We start from the raw sequence: 15,635 nt of genomic DNA on the forward strand, positions 1-15,635 counted from the left end.
ATTGGAACAGGTGAAGCCAAATTCAAAGAAGAGCAGCAATGGATATCAACAAGTTGGGGTGGAATGTTATGGAGGAGGAATCTGGGCCACTTGGTTTGACAGGGATTTGAAATTGGCCGGCAGAATTATGATTAAGGTACTATACTGTAGCATTTACTTCCAACATTAGATTCTGTCTTGAAAGAGAAAACAGAAAAACAAAGAACCTTTTTGTGTATTGCTTGCATGTATACAAATTTCGATAAACTTGGTGATGATAAAGATGATAACCAATTGCATACCATTGTGTATGCTGTTGTATAATTTAACCAGACAATTTTGTCAATTTTCTTTTGGTATAAAACCTACTGTTATATTTTTATTCATACATGAACACTTTAACTCCCACAGGGGTGGCCAACAATCAATTTCTCTTTTCAATACCAACATATTTTGTAGAAGAAAAATTCACAAGGAGTAAGAAACTGTCTATTTCACAACATGTTTCAAGGTCTTGATCTTTGAGAAATTTACAGCAGACAGTATAAAGAATTGATAATTGACCAGGGGAGTGAAAAGGTTAACCATTAATTTTGACCAATTGACAAAAGGACTCTGTGCCATCTTATTCTGTCTGTGTTCATTCTTACTGGCGATTAGCAAACTGGACTCGTGCTTTTCAGCAATGGAATTGTTTTTTTATAGGTGTATTGAACACAAACTGAATTGGACTCTGCCTAATCGTATTAACAATATTATTTCCTATTTCTTCCTTGTTTGAATTGATCATGCAACAGAAAGGTGATAAATTGCAGCACCATTTAGTTCACATTGACAGACCAATCATGCGTATTCCACATCTGGCAATTCATCTGCAGCGTGACATCAATGACAAGTTCTCACCAAATAAAGAAACTCACATGTAAGTAACTTAATTCAGGGCCACAGAAAGCCCAAGTTCAGTGCAGGAGTATCTGAATAGCGTTGTTGTAACATTAAGACAATGCTAGATGAGCACAGATTCTAGTGGCAGAAAAAAGTGATAGTTTTAAGATTAGCCAAAGACTGTGATTTGAGAAACAGTCCATCAAACAGATTTGCTGATCAATGGTTTTCTTTGTTTATTAAAAAGGAAAAGCTTTATATTGTAGAATTATTGTAAATACGTTTACTTGATGAGCTGATGTGGTCATGAACACAGAGTCATGGGGTGCATGATCAGTAGATTAATTAATATCTGAACAAACTTAAGCAAGTTGTCTTTCTCTTATTCCAGAGCGCCTATTTTATCAACTTGTGTATATGAAAGTTTGGTGAATAATTCAGCCATTGAAGATGACATCAGTGACACAGAACCCAAGGAAAAAAAATGTAGGGTGAGTAATTATCCATTTATGATGTACAGTTAATGGTTTCAACCTGGGAATTGCAATACACTCACTGATGATGTCTTCTGTTCAGGTTGCCAATATGTAATTCATTGTTACCAACAACAATTCTTTCCTGGGTCAACAATCGCACTACATGATTGATTGTATTGCACCTTGTAAGATATAAATTCATTCATTACATATTTGTTTCTTTATTTACTTAATTATGGCACTGAATTTACTCATTTATTTCTTTAGAGCAATTCTCATCAGTCAACTCTAATCAAACTCTTAACAGAGGAGTTGAAATGTGAACAAGAACAAATCATGGACTTTGACTTGCACCTGGCTGACAGCCAGCCTGCTGTGAGTATCAATTTCTGATCATGTCATCATTCATGTGCAATAAGTTTAAAAGATTGCATGCTAAAAGTCTCTTTACAGCTAAGAGTGTATGACTAGCATCTAATTTCTCCTTACAATATGACCCCTGAATCACACAATGAGGTCACAAGTTGGAAATGATCACCAACTAAAGAAAATCCTGATTGTCAAACAAATTCTCTTTGTCAGCACCTTACAAAATGTATGGAGAACAGTATGGAGAATTTAAGGGTGCAGAGGGTTAGAATTATATTTATACTTTACCTCCAGGGGGTCCTTCTCTTGTAAATTCTGTTTTACATATACAAGTCAACCTGTTTAGTGTCATGTATCATCTCTTTTAAAATGGTAAGTAAACAGAAACATTCACTTGGTAATGACAATGTCAGAAGTCATTTCCTTGATTTTAAAACCTTATTTTCTCAACCAATTTTCAAAGATAATTGAATTAAGGGGGTAAGTTTCTAAAGAAACTGTGGTGCTGCATCAGTAGGAGAGTATAACAGGGAATTTAGTATTATCAAAATGTAAATTGGCCAGCATAAAGAGTTTCAAAGCTGATGTTAGCTCTGACCAAGGGCTAACACTCGAAATGTTAGCTTTGAAACTCTTCACATTCAAGTTGGCCAATTTACATTATCAACTTACTTGATAATACTAAACTACCCAATTTTCAAAGAGATTAATATCAGTATGATGGAACATTAATAGCTCAGATCTTGGGTGTCAAAGGATTTGGCTTTTCATTCATGGGGAAAACATTGTACTAAATGACTCACATTCCAAAGAATAGCAAATTACTGGCTGTTATTTCCCTTAATTTCATGGGTAAAGCCAGGGGGTCTTCTGGTTTGCCCATTACACCCCTTTAGTTGGAATGAGCCAACAACATATAAACCTTAAAATTCAGGTTTGAAAATGGGCTAATGCAAAGAATTTGCATGACATAAATGCTTACCACAGCTAGTTACTCCATTTGCCAATCCTCACTGTATGTCAATACAAGTTGGTATGAGCCCCTTCACTTAAGGAATTTTTAACATTAAATATTAATCCCCTTATTCCTTGTGGTAAATTGTATAAGCCACACCCCTGATTTTGCATTTCAACCATACTTTATTTAGGCTCTCTTTAATTAATCTATTTTATTTTTTCTCTCTTAGACTTTCGGTGGTGCACTGGAAGAGTTTATTTTTTCACCAAGATTGGACAACCAAGTCAGCTGTTTTTGTGCTTTACAGGTAGAGTGAGTCTTTGATTTAGAGCTACATGGAGAGAATATTCCTTTCAGAAAACCAAAACCATTTGTCAATTCTGAAATAATGATCCATGTTCTTGTATGTGTATGTTCAGGTGCTTCAACCTGGCTTTGTTAATTTTAAACACCAGTTCTTTGGTAGATATATACCACCACCTTTTTCCAAGTGTTCCCTTAAAAATCTTGATATGCTTTTGTACATTCCTTAGTCAAAGTTGTGCATACCAGTAAGTTACAATCCATCAAACAATTGGTGTTTAACATAGCAAAGATCATTCTGAGCCATCCTAATTTCAAGCTTGAGTTGTTTTCATTGACAATGTTGTACTCCTTAACTTTTAGGGCCTTATTCAATCTCTGGAAGGTCCATCTTTGGCATCAGATCCCAACATCCGAATAATAACTTTGTATGACAATGAAGAGGTACATAATAAGTCAAGTACATGTTTATGACATCAAAGACAACTGATCCAATGCCAGTTAATCAATCAAGTTTTTAGTAACTTCCATCAATGCATATTCAGTGTACTGTAAACTAATTTACTAAAACATCCTGATGACAGGTTGGTTCTGGGAGTGCCCAAGGAGCAGAGTCAATGCTCACAGAGCACATTCTGCGTCGTTTGTCAGCAGGTCAGTTGTTCTCAATTTGATCACACTGATTTTACATAATATATGAACCTTGTAGTGGCCTAGCATACTGTAGAGTCTCAGTGGCTCAGTGATAGAGCATTGCAGCTTTTAATGCTATGATTTTTTGGCTTGAAACCTAGGTGGGACAGCTACAAGTTTTGAAGAAGCAATACCCAAGTCATTTCTTCTCAGTGCTGACCAAGCCCATGCAGTGCATCCAAACTATTCGTATGTATCCTTAACTTGGAAGCCTTCAAACCCTCAACATCAATATGCATATTCTCCATTCTGTTCTCTATACATTCCCTAAGGAGCTGGGAAGGAGAATTTGTTCAGCAATCAAGAGTTTCTTTCATTGGTGATCATTTCCTAATTATTCTTTGTGGCCCTAAAGATGCTGATCAGTCATGGGCATCAAAGTGGTTAAAAGCCTCTTGCAATGTGTTATGTTTGACTTGCACATGAGTTTTCAGATAGCGTGGTTAGTTGGCAAATATAGGTTAATATGGATGATAGCCCTGTAAGCCGTTTTATTATAATTTGCTTTTGGATGTTGTGGAATAAAAAAACTTATCTCATCAGCCGTTACTTCAGTAGTTGAGTGAAAACTTCTAGCCTTAATCAGGTGATAGGCCAGCATTTTGGGTCGGGTATGAACAACTGGTTTTTCTTCTTTTCTGTTGTAGAGAAAAACATGAAGAGAACCATAAACCTGCTCTCCACAAGGTGAGGCCTTGACAAACAGAACTCTTAATAATTAAAATACTTGAGATAGTAGTCACCTGCTCTCATTGGTTGATTGGTGTTTGGAGGAGAGTATTAAAACACAGTTATGATGTCATACTCTCTATGCTTTCGGAGAAATATTTTATGAAACCAATAGATAACTTTTTTCCCTGTTTTATTAACCTCATCTAAACACTTTGTGGTTGGGGATGATTTGAGAAAATTGAGCAGACCCTGAATTACATCTTGAGCTTGCACGACTTTCTCAAATTCCCTCGACAACCCTTGTGTTTAGGAGTGAGAAACTTCTCTGCAGATTAGTCAGTCAGGAATAGAAGGTTTGGTTTCTGCAGGAATCAAAAGCTGTGGTGTCTTCTTAAGGGAAAGTATTTTTGCTCCTCTTTTTCCTTAAATCAATTAAATCTTGGACACGTTATTTAAATGTTCAACATCCTTTCTTCCTTCACACTGACATGGCAATGTTAAAACACCAATTCAGGGGTGTGACCTGGTGGATTTTGAACTTCACATTGTGGTAAATCCTGTACTATTTATTTATTTTTGTAGTTTTTTTTTTAGGGTCCAGTAATTAAAATTAACAGTAACCAACGATATGCAACAACAGCCCTGTCCTCAAGCATTTTAAGGGTGATTGCAGAGAAGAGTGAGGTTCCATTGCAGGTAAAAGTTCTGGGGTGTGTTTGATAAAAAATGGTGACTAGTTACCTTTGCTTGAACTTCTGCAATTACCGAGCAGTAGTTTTAATTCCATCATATTTTTTTATCACAGGAAGTGTGTGTGCGAAATGATTCTCCATGTGGAACCACTATAGGCCCCATCCTGTCTGCTAAGCTTGGTTTATTAACCTTAGGTAATTGAATTTAGTTGTGTGCAAATACCAGCAATGTACAAATATATGTTATCCACTCAACACAAGAGTAAAAAGTTGGTTACTTACATTCCATGGTCAGATAATTATAAGACATGTCGCTGCCATCTGTTTAGCCTGTGAGCAGGCTCTTGTGTTTAGGCAACACCATCGGCAGCCACTAATTGGAAAAGTTGTTGAAACTGCTGCTAAACTCTTATTTTTTTGATAGGTATTTACATTGGTGTAAGCCTGACTGTGCTTTTCAATCATTTCAAGAGTCATCTGTTCCCAAACTCCTTTTTGTTTGCTGCCATACAGCTCTACTATTATAGTATCTAAGAATTTCGGATGTTATGAGTTGTATCAGGTATCTAAACATCACTGTCAGAAGTGATATGGACAATTTCCTAATAGTCATGCATTCTCAAAGAAGCATGAAAATTTGGTGAATAATCAGAACTTTTGAGACCTAGGAAAAGTATGAGAAGTGAAATAAGAAGTCCTTAAAAAAATTGGGATGAAGCCAGAAACTCTAACCGAGGAAAGCAAGTGCGTTATTACTGATTGAGATTAAGCTAAATATCTGGAAGTGAATGGTAAATGGTAAATTGCAAACTTTATTTATGATCTGTTTTTAGACCTTGGCGGTCCCCAGCTAGCTATGCACTCCATCCGAGAAATGTGCTGCTCCTCCATTGTACATCAAGAGACACTGCTATTCAAGGTGACAATTTCTTTGCTTAGTAAGGCATTCATAAGCTGGCGTTACATGATCTGTTACGCAACGCTATCTTACATTAGGGCGAGGTTGCACGTGATGGTTTCTGTCATGTCGCCCAAAAAACATCTCGCCCGAAATAAATAGTCATGCTGCCCGATTTTTTATCACTTGTAAAAACATCAAAATTGGCATATTTGTTAGAAACCGCTGAAGGTACCGATCGATTGAAACACTCTTCTGGTGTATTTAGTTTTCGTCCTTCAATAGTGAAATGTCACTGTAAATACGACCAGATTCAAAAGTTCAGCGAGACATATATAACCAAAATAAACAACGTTTATTTAATTCAACCTATAATCTGGAAGAGTATCACGACAGCGTTAAACTTTTATTGTAGTCACATTAAAATGTCTTTGTGTTCAATTTGTTTCATCGACTAAACGAATCGATACAAATCACGTGGCGAAGCAAAGCATATAAGCGATGCAAACGAATGAATCACGTTCTCCTAAACAAAGTAAATCATTGTAGGCCTGAACTAAAATTCAGCAGACGTAAACTAAACCTGAACTAATGGAATAAATTCACTAAGCCCAAAAAATATAAAATGCAAAATAAAACCTAACATGAAATTATAAAGCACACAGCATCGCCAATCTACCCGTTCTCTTATAGTGGCCAGGTGGTGTGTTTTTTGGACTAAGAAAATGCTCCTAAGGAGCGCAATCGTCGCACTGTACGACCTGTTGGCGTGGTCTAAATACATTACCTTCATTACTTATTTTGTTATTGTTAAGAAGGTCACAAATAGACACAATAACAATTGATTTGTATGTTACGCGCTTGCCCTTTTACTCACTTGTCGGAAGCGAAAATCGACATTTGTTTACCGGGGTTTTGACCATATCTGAATGAATAGGCAGGTGCGAATCTACCAGGGGGTTGACTAGTGAGCAAATTGATTCTCCTCAGCAATTAATTGTGAGTCTTGGTTTTTTTTCTTTTACAGAGTTTCTTTGAGACACTTCCAACAGTACTGGATTCCGTAGTAGGAGCTGACTAAAGTCAAGCCAATGGCATTCCTGAGCTTCTTTTGCTTGAATCCTTTCTCCGCTTCAATGATTTTTTGCTTGAAAAGCAATGTAGGTTCAACTCAGCAAAGCATACAAGACACTTTGTCAAAAGAAAAGGGACATAATCCGAACATAATCAATGAGAAAATCTTGTAACATGAGGAGGGGTTGAAGACAGAAGCACTGGATTCCGTAGTAGGAGCTGACTAAAGTGAAGCCAATGACATTCCTGAGCTTCTTTTGCTTGAATCCTTTCTCTCCTTCAATGATTTTTGCTGAGAACCATTATAGGTTCAACTCAGCAAAACAAACAAGACACTTCGTCATAAGAAAAGGGACAAAATCCGAGCACAATCAACGAAAAAATCTTGTAACAAGAGGAGGGGTTGAAGACGGAAGCACGTAAACAAGAGATACTTTACAAACAGAGTACTTTGAGAACTTTCTCATTTATTGAATTGTCTATTATAATCAGGCAGGACGTGTACAGGCATAGAAGGGTGGTTCTTGGAGCTGTGTCCCTTGTTTTGCATTTACAACTTCTAAAATACGAATGACGAAAAGCACGTGACAAGCACGCAGAAATTAGCACGCTAAGCACAATAAATTTTTGCATTACTCTTCTCATTCAATCCAGCAGCTGAATTTCTACCGACAAAGTTTCTTGAAACTGTGAGTATATATTGATAATATTTATCGTGTTCGTTTTGTGTTAAGGTGCTGATGCGAAGGGTGTCTACACACCAAAGACCAAAGACCTAAAACCAAATACCTCCGGAAGACCCAGATGTAATATTATAATATTTCCTTTATAATATTTCCTTTATTTCAGCACACGAAATCAGTTGAAGTAACATCCTCTGGTCAAAAAAACAATTCAAGGTCGAGATTTATGTTGAACATTTGAGAACCAGTAATTCCAACCAAAGTTGACCCTAACCGGTTGAATTATTTCTCTATTCACCGATTTCTTTGACGCGCATGGAGAATGAAATCAGACTTAAGGTTTCTTTAATATCTTGAGAGGTTGCTTTGTGGGAAAATTCATGCCAAATCTAATATATCTTAGAGAATAGAACCGATAGTAATCTTTTAGACAGTTAAATTTGTCACGAAAGCCTGAGGATACAGCCAAGTCGTATGTAGACAAGTGAGTACAGCGACGAATAAAATAAAAACGAAAACGAATGCCGGAAGTGAGTCTTCCGTGACTCTTAGAAGCTTTCGGAGAAATCTCACGAAATGCAACCGAGAACATCACTGGATTTACTTAAGTTCTTTCAGTAGCTCCTCATCTTTTTAAAACACGCAAACGTTCATCTTAAAACTAGTTTTAAGCGTTTATTCTAAGCATCGCCGAACAAAAACTGAAAAAAGAATTCGATTTTAGGCGAAAACTCAACGGTACTGGCTGGAGTCCCACTAGCTTTTCAAGCGCTGTTACAACGCGCTTCCATTTCAACTTCGTAGTTGGCAACCCATCAAATGTAATTTCGTGTTTCAAGCGGCGTCTAAAAAGATAAACATTTGAAGGTGACCTTTCAGAAGAAACACAATCTCCTGCGAAATGTCTCGTCTCGAAGCGGACTTCCCGTGTGGTAAATCGTCATTGGTCTGTATCAGGTGATCGTACTTTTAAAGTTGTAATCAGCGTTGTAAATATCCTCTGATGAAGCTGCGTAACCTTAGCAACAGATACTGACACACTGACACACGCAACAGTATAGCAAACTTAGTCTTCTCCACAGGAAGCCTAAGTAATGAGGAACATTTGGTACGATAATTAAGATGAACTCATCAAAGAAGAGTGCCGCGCGAAAAACGGCTCTCTGTAAAAGGGAATTTAACTTCCAAGCGATTTTATGGTTATCAATTGGAAAATAGCCTCAGCGCCCGTGTTATGTGGACATTTATAGTCAAACCGGATTTTCTTTTGATGGTAATCTGAGGTGCTTTCGATTGAGAAATCTTAGTGAAATTAGCTTTTGAAATGAGGATTTTCGGATTTTTCAATAGAACATGAAATCTAAAAACGGATTTCGATACGATGACGAGAAATCCTTCCTCAAGGTGGATTTCGGTAAACTAGCAAACGTTGGTAATTTGTTGATGCCAGTTTGAGTAGAGCCAGCTGCAACCGGCACGAACAAGTTGCAACGTGCGCGAGCAAGTTACCTAGTTAATCTCGTGCCTCGTGGCTTCCAGTTATTGTGATTTCCATAACTTAATTGACACCGTGGCGCTTATTTAAAATTCCGGGCAAAAAGAAAGACGCTTATTGGGAGGATGGCGCTTAGTAGGTAAGCGCAGCAATAGGACAAACATTAAAAGAAACAGGCAACACACATAAAGGAACTGTACAAGCATAAGGAGAGAGACGAAACTGGAAGTAATTCAACGGAAAAGATACTATTTACCCTCACTGATTCCGCTGTAGTTGAAACTTAAAAAGTTAAAGATCAAGTGGCAGTGGAAACAGGTTTTCCTAGTATCCCGACGACAATTTAAGAGAATGAGGGAGGAGGGGGTGCCTATTGGAGAAAGGCACTTGTTTGAGCGTGGGCCCCTATTCGAGGAAATACCATTCACTGCTGAGTTTTATCATGGTAAGGAAACGACAGTGACTTGCAGGAAATATTGCGTTACATGCCTTACAATGAAAAAAAAGCCTGTTTAAAATTTGATCAAATGTGACTGACCTAGACGCTTCGCTTGCACGGTGATCGTTTCTTACTTTTTTAGTGAAATTTCTTTTTCAACTTTTGGCATACTTTATGAGCAAAAAGGAAATGGCTTCAGTTGTTTAGTTGTCAAGGTGATCCAATTTTTCTGATGTTATAAACTTAGGCCAGCAATTTCCCTGAGTTCAGAAAGCAATCAATTTTATTTGTCCTCGACAAGTCAACATTGGACGCTGTACTAATTGCCTCAGTCTCTTGTTGAACTCACTTTTAACGTTTTGTTTATCGCAGAGGGGATACTAAAAACGCCAGCGTTTACATTAAGTTATCAAACCTCGTTCCCAGGGTCCTCTCTCTTCCTCTCTCGAGAAAGTTCCTCACGTGTCTCCCAATGGAAATTTCAAAAACGAAAAATGAACATTGGGGCTCATGCATAAAATTTTTTGTCAAAACAGACTTGAGGGTACGGCGAAATTTGCCTTAATTAATAAATAAAACAATATTTTTGCGCTCAATCGACTTGGTCGATTCGTTGAGGCATTCAATCAATATAAAATTGCAATAGCCTGTAAATTTGACGTAATAAATACAATATCTGCAGCGGATATTGCATTTATCAAGTCGAGTTCAAAGTCTGCCCAGTTACCAATTCCCTCTTCCGTGTAGTGTTCTCTTACATTTATCTCTTAAATTATCAGTTCATCAGTTCATCTCTTATAAATTATCGACCTTGATTATTCTGGATATCACAAAAACCTCATCCAATAGTTGTTTATAATAAACTGGCCCCGGTTATTCGAAAATTGGACGACACTGTCCACTGGATAAATCTCTATCCGGTGGATAACGCAGTACGTTTTACAATCACTTATCCACTGGATAGCGATTTATCCGTTGGATAGCTTTATCCGCCCCTTGAGGAACTGGGCCCTAGTCTTTGGGGGTACGTAACGCAACATTGGAAGGTGATGGCAAAAGATTAAAGTTCTCACCACTTAATTGAATAACTAAGACATACCATGCGGTAGCCAACTAGAAAAGCTCTTGAAAGAAAAATTTTCCCTGTTATTACCACTGGAAATGTTTAATGAACATCACGGAGAATATGCATACTGATGTAAGAAAGTAAACTGGTTAAATAACATATCATGTCTCAGCCAACACCCTGATTATCTCTCTCTGCCTAATCATTTCTTTTTTGTCAAAACCACTGTCATTTTTAGCAAAATCAGAGCGCGAACTGTTATTCCAGCTGCGCTTTCGTCCAAGTCAAAGCCCGTAAGCCAAAACCATGTGAGAATCTGAGGCTCAACAACCCTATTAACATAAGAACTCCTACGCTCGCGACAGTACACGGTGAAAAAAAAACTTTGTTCATCACATTCACATGGGTTCTGTGACTTTTTTGTGGACGCTCACTCCAGTAGATGGAGAACTCTACCAATTATAAATTATCAAGCTAAATATAGTTAATTAGAAAAAATCAAATCATTAGGATGGTGGAAATTTGTTCAAAATCGAATTGACCGTGACTATAGCCCTTCTTTGTGGAATTTCTCACGTTTCCCCACATCAATTCTTTGGCCTCTTATCTGAAGCCGCTCTTGTGACAAGTAACATTGTATCACCCACCCAATAATCTAGCTTCAATTAGCATGACATGACAGCTGTCAATCTATTTGATTTGCCGTCTGAGTGAAATGCATCAAAAGCTGGGAGAGCCAAGTCCAAACTTACCCTTAGAAAATAATAGTAACAATTTCTTTCTTCCTTCGAAGGTGAAGATGGAATACAATAAAGAGCAGCTTAACTATTTCAGGATCTGTTACATTGTGACTAAGATACTGACCATGGGTCTCCGAAAAATCTTCAAGCAAGAATGGGACAGTCGCTATGGTACGACACGGTCAGGGGAATGGAAAGATGAGCCAAAAAATGGAATGGACTTTCGAAACAAGGAGTCTCCTCTGAACCAAAGGAAACATGCCCATCTCCATACAACCATGACAGGTGGAAACAGAGCAGAGTGGGTTTGTACAATGCTTTTCTACGCCATACTTTATTCTGATTGTATTCACGGCCTTAATCCAGTTGTCAGATCAAATGTCGATACCCTTAGAAAATTGCGAAATGAAGACTTTGCGCACATATCAGATGGAAATCTCCCAGACGTGCAGTTTCGAAAAGTCATCGGAAAAGTTCACGCTGCCTTCGAAGCACTCGGCCTCTCCACTTTGGAGGTTCAAGAAATTGAGAATCAGAAAAGTTTTCCCACAAAAGAGTTGACACTTGTTTTGAAGAAGGTGGAAGATCTAAGACAAGAACTTCAGGAAAAAGGGATGGAATTGAAAGAAAAGGAAGAACAACGACAGGCCCTTGAAGATCAGTTAAACAGTAAAATCTCTCCCTTCTGTGTCCTCCCTGCTAAACCCTCACATGACGTCACGGGTCGTGACCGTGAAGTAACTGAGATAATGCAACAGCTCAAAGAACTAGGAAAACAAAACAAGTTAGGCTACCTGTACATCTCAGGAAATCCTGGAAGTGGAAAGTCTCAGCTGGCTGGTCTAGTGGCAGAGAAATACTATGAAGAAGCTAAAACTTTCTCAGAAAATACCTCGTTTGTAATGACGATAAATGGTAAAAGCCCAGATACTGTGCTACAATCGTACGTCGATTTTTCTCGCCAATTAAGGTGTCCCGAGCACGCAGTCACTAAAACTCTTACCTCTGATGGCTTAACAACGGATGAGAAGATCGCCAATCTCAAGTCGTTGATGGGCCCAAAAGTCAAGCTTTACGCGTCCTGGCTGGTAGTTGTCGACAATGTAACGAGTATATCACGAGTGCACGTCCATCTTCCCGACGCTGAAAATGAAGTATGGGCCAGGGGCCAATTGGTGATCACAACACAAGACACTGCAGCTATCCCTACCACGAGCTCTTTCATTCAAAACATCGTAGTGAGCAAGGGAATGAAGCCATCTGATGCCTGTTGCTTGTTGGAGAAGCTCTCTGGAATCAAGGACAGTAAGATGGAGATAAATGTTGCCGAAGCGTTAGACTACCAGCCTCTTGCCTTAGCAAGCGCTGCCACTTACATCAGAGAGGTTCGAAAGATGTCGAGTTTTGGTTGGAATGACTACCTAACGGAATTGAAGAATGGCCGACGAAGTACCACTGAGATCTTTCTCGCTGAAACCAACCCAAGCTATCCAAAGTCCATGACCACAGCAACAACACTGGCCGTAGAAAAAGCCATGGCAACCGACAAAGTTATTCATCATGCCTTTAATTTCCTCTCAGTTTGTGCACTACAGCCATTAGGTCTTAACATCATCGTGGACTACATCATAGGCATGGCTAAGGACATTGAAGACAAAGAGATTCGTTTGAAGATACGAAGGTGCTCATTGCTTGTCTTTAAGACAGAGGAAAGAGAAGTCTACATTCGTGTTCATCAGGTTGTGCACAGCGCCATTAAAACTGTGACTGAAACTTATTCCAATGACAAGCACAACGAGGTCGTCAACGGTGTTTTTGGATCGTTCAAAAGTCTGGTAAAACATTTCCTTTCAAAGGATAACGACGATCTACATGCTCTTGTAAACGGCAGGCATGTCATTCCTCATTTGAGACCTCTAGCTGCAAAACTTGAAAGGAATTTCCCTCAACAGATCACCTCTCAGGTCGACAAAAGCGAGTTTTTAATTATGGATTATCCTCATGACTTTCGAGCATTCGGCAAGTTTTCCTATCGCCATTCTGAATTCGAAGCAGCAAGAATTTATCTCAGTCTGGCATTAAACTTGTTCAACGTGTTTCAGTCAGATGCTGTCTTAGCTATTGCAGCTACTCACAATAAATTAGGTAGTGCAAACAGTAAACTGGGCGAACTAGAGAAGGCGGTACATCATTATCATCGTGCACTAACCATCTACATGGAGAGATTTGGACCAGAGCATAATGGCGTCGCGAAGTCTTGCAATAACCTTGGTTCTGTCCACGATGAACTGGGAGACTTGGAGAAAGCGAAAGGTTACTTTCGCCGTGCATTAGACATTCGTCTGAAAAACTACGGAGTCCATCACCTGAAACTTACCACTACCTATAATCGCATGGGAAATGTATATAAAAAGCTGGGTGACCTGAAGCAAGCACAAAATTATCATAATTTTGCACTGTCCATCAGGTTGAAAGAGCTCGGGCCGGAGCATGTTGATGTCGCCATTTCTTGTAATAACCTGGGTCGGGTACACCATAACCAGGGTAACCTAAAGAAGGCAAGAGATTACTATAATCGTGCACAGGCCATATTTTTGAAAAAGCTTGGACCTGACCATGTTCATATGGTAACTACTTACAGCAACCTCGGTCAGGTGCACCGTGAGCTCGGTAACCTGGATCGTGCGGAAGATTATTATCATCGTGCATTGGTCATTCGTAAAAGAACTGAGCTCGGATCTGGGTATGTTGACGTCGCAAATTTTCGTAATAACCTGAACGCCCACACTGAAAGAGTCTAGAGGACTGGATGGCCTGAAACTTGGAGAAGATTACGATGACTGTGCGCTGGCATTTCACCTAAAAGCAGGAGGTCGAACCTGATCCAAAGATTTACCTCGCATGCAACTCCGAAGATTAACCCTGCATCAAAGCAGGGGAGTTGCGAAAGCGTGTTGGTTTTCTGTTGAACCACGTTCTGTCCTCAAAAGATTCACGTATACCGAGGATTTAGTTACCTCAGCGTGAAGTCAGGCAAAAATGAAAAATACCAGTTTGCTCACAGGCGTCCTATCCTCACGTCTCGAGAAAAAAGGGAAAGATTATTCTCGGACATGTTATTATTTATTTGCGGTAGCGTTTACGGTGGCGGCCCCAGTGCTATGGAACGGTTTTCCTTTGCTAATGAGGCAGGCAAAAAACGTTGATTCTTTTAAACGTTTAGTTAAGTTTCCCAAGGCATTTTGTTGAGATTTTTTAGGGTATATTTTTAAAGAACACATGTATATATTTATTTATATAGTTTTATTAAGTTATGATTATATTCATTGTTATATTGTAATACGCATTTGATTAATTACGTTTATAGAAAAGGCGCTCTATAAATAATAGATGCTGTTGTTGTTGTTGTAAGTTGCGCGGGAGGACCGTTGAGAATTTGAACCCACAATAAGGAATAATATGAGGAACTAAATGTGGTCGATTTACAACGCTAAATATCCGGAAATATGAACAATTTACAGATTTAGTTCATATAACCAACTTACTCCTTGTGTGTCCACACAGTTATTCCTGTCATGAGCACCTAAGCGATTATTGTAGAACAAAAGAATTTGATATTCTATTGTCAGAGAAACATGAAATTCGAAAACGGATTAACAAGAAACTTCAATATAATATTCGTTATACAAAATTCACATTATGAGCCCTTTCTCGTATTTGATACCCACCACTTACAAAAATCCCGCCAAAACAGATTAATTAAGAGACAGTGGAAGCTAACTCGTGTCAAATCTCAGTAGTGAAAATTTAAATCTATTAAGTAGAAGTCATTCAAAATATACATGTACATAAATATACAAAAGTTCTCGAAAAACTCACGAAACATTAAGGATTGGCATTAAAGACATTGAACTGCACTTGTATGGTTCAAATCCTTTAGCTCTTGAGTTAAAATAAGGTGTAAAGTAATTAATTTATTTCCCCTAGTTTTATCAATCTTCGAGTCATCTTTCTGAATTTCAATCTCGATAACTGGAGCTTACGTCGAATTGCGTCAAAGGATTTGAACACTTCTTTCCACCCGTTGCGTTGCTGCCTCATTTTAAGAGCTTGTGATGAATATCTGCTAGTCAGGCAAGCTACATAACCTCGTTTCGATTTGGGTTCAGAGCACTGCAAAAACTTAAGCACTGCAAAAACCTAAGGCGATCGG

General features: G+C 38.5%; 2 protein-coding genes across 2 annotated transcripts in view; both read left to right on the forward strand.

Moving 5' to 3' along the window:
• LOC136283946 (aspartyl aminopeptidase-like) overlaps positions 1 to 7,641 on the forward strand; it is a 12,037-nt gene extending 4,396 nt beyond the window's left edge. The window contains exons 5-17 of the mRNA XM_066173538.1: positions 11 to 136; positions 777 to 901; positions 1,256 to 1,355; positions 1,608 to 1,715; positions 2,897 to 2,974; positions 3,334 to 3,414; positions 3,555 to 3,624; positions 3,765 to 3,852; positions 4,311 to 4,350; positions 4,930 to 5,031; positions 5,141 to 5,222; positions 5,861 to 5,946; positions 6,953 to 7,641. Coding sequence (XP_066029635.1) covers positions 11 to 136; positions 777 to 901; positions 1,256 to 1,355; positions 1,608 to 1,715; positions 2,897 to 2,974; positions 3,334 to 3,414; positions 3,555 to 3,624; positions 3,765 to 3,852; positions 4,311 to 4,350; positions 4,930 to 5,031; positions 5,141 to 5,222; positions 5,861 to 5,946; positions 6,953 to 7,006 — 1,140 coding nt within the window. The 3' untranslated portion in view covers positions 7,007 to 7,641. The remainder of the gene's footprint in view (positions 1 to 10; positions 137 to 776; positions 902 to 1,255; positions 1,356 to 1,607; positions 1,716 to 2,896; positions 2,975 to 3,333; positions 3,415 to 3,554; positions 3,625 to 3,764; positions 3,853 to 4,310; positions 4,351 to 4,929; positions 5,032 to 5,140; positions 5,223 to 5,860; positions 5,947 to 6,952) is intronic.
• A 3,840-nt stretch (positions 7,642 to 11,481) lies between these two features.
• Positions 11,482 to 15,333, forward strand: LOC131788917 (uncharacterized). The gene has a single exon (XM_059106009.2). It carries the CDS (start codon positions 11,482 to 11,484, stop codon positions 14,221 to 14,223), a length of 2,742 nt encoding a protein of 913 aa, XP_058961992.2. The 3' UTR covers positions 14,224 to 15,333.
• Positions 15,334 to 15,635: the final 302 nt, after the last annotated feature.

Source organism: Pocillopora verrucosa, chromosome 10, assembly GCF_036669915.1.
Source record: "Pocillopora verrucosa isolate sample1 chromosome 10, ASM3666991v2, whole genome shotgun sequence".
NCBI lineage: Eukaryota > Metazoa > Cnidaria > Anthozoa > Scleractinia > Pocilloporidae > Pocillopora > Pocillopora verrucosa.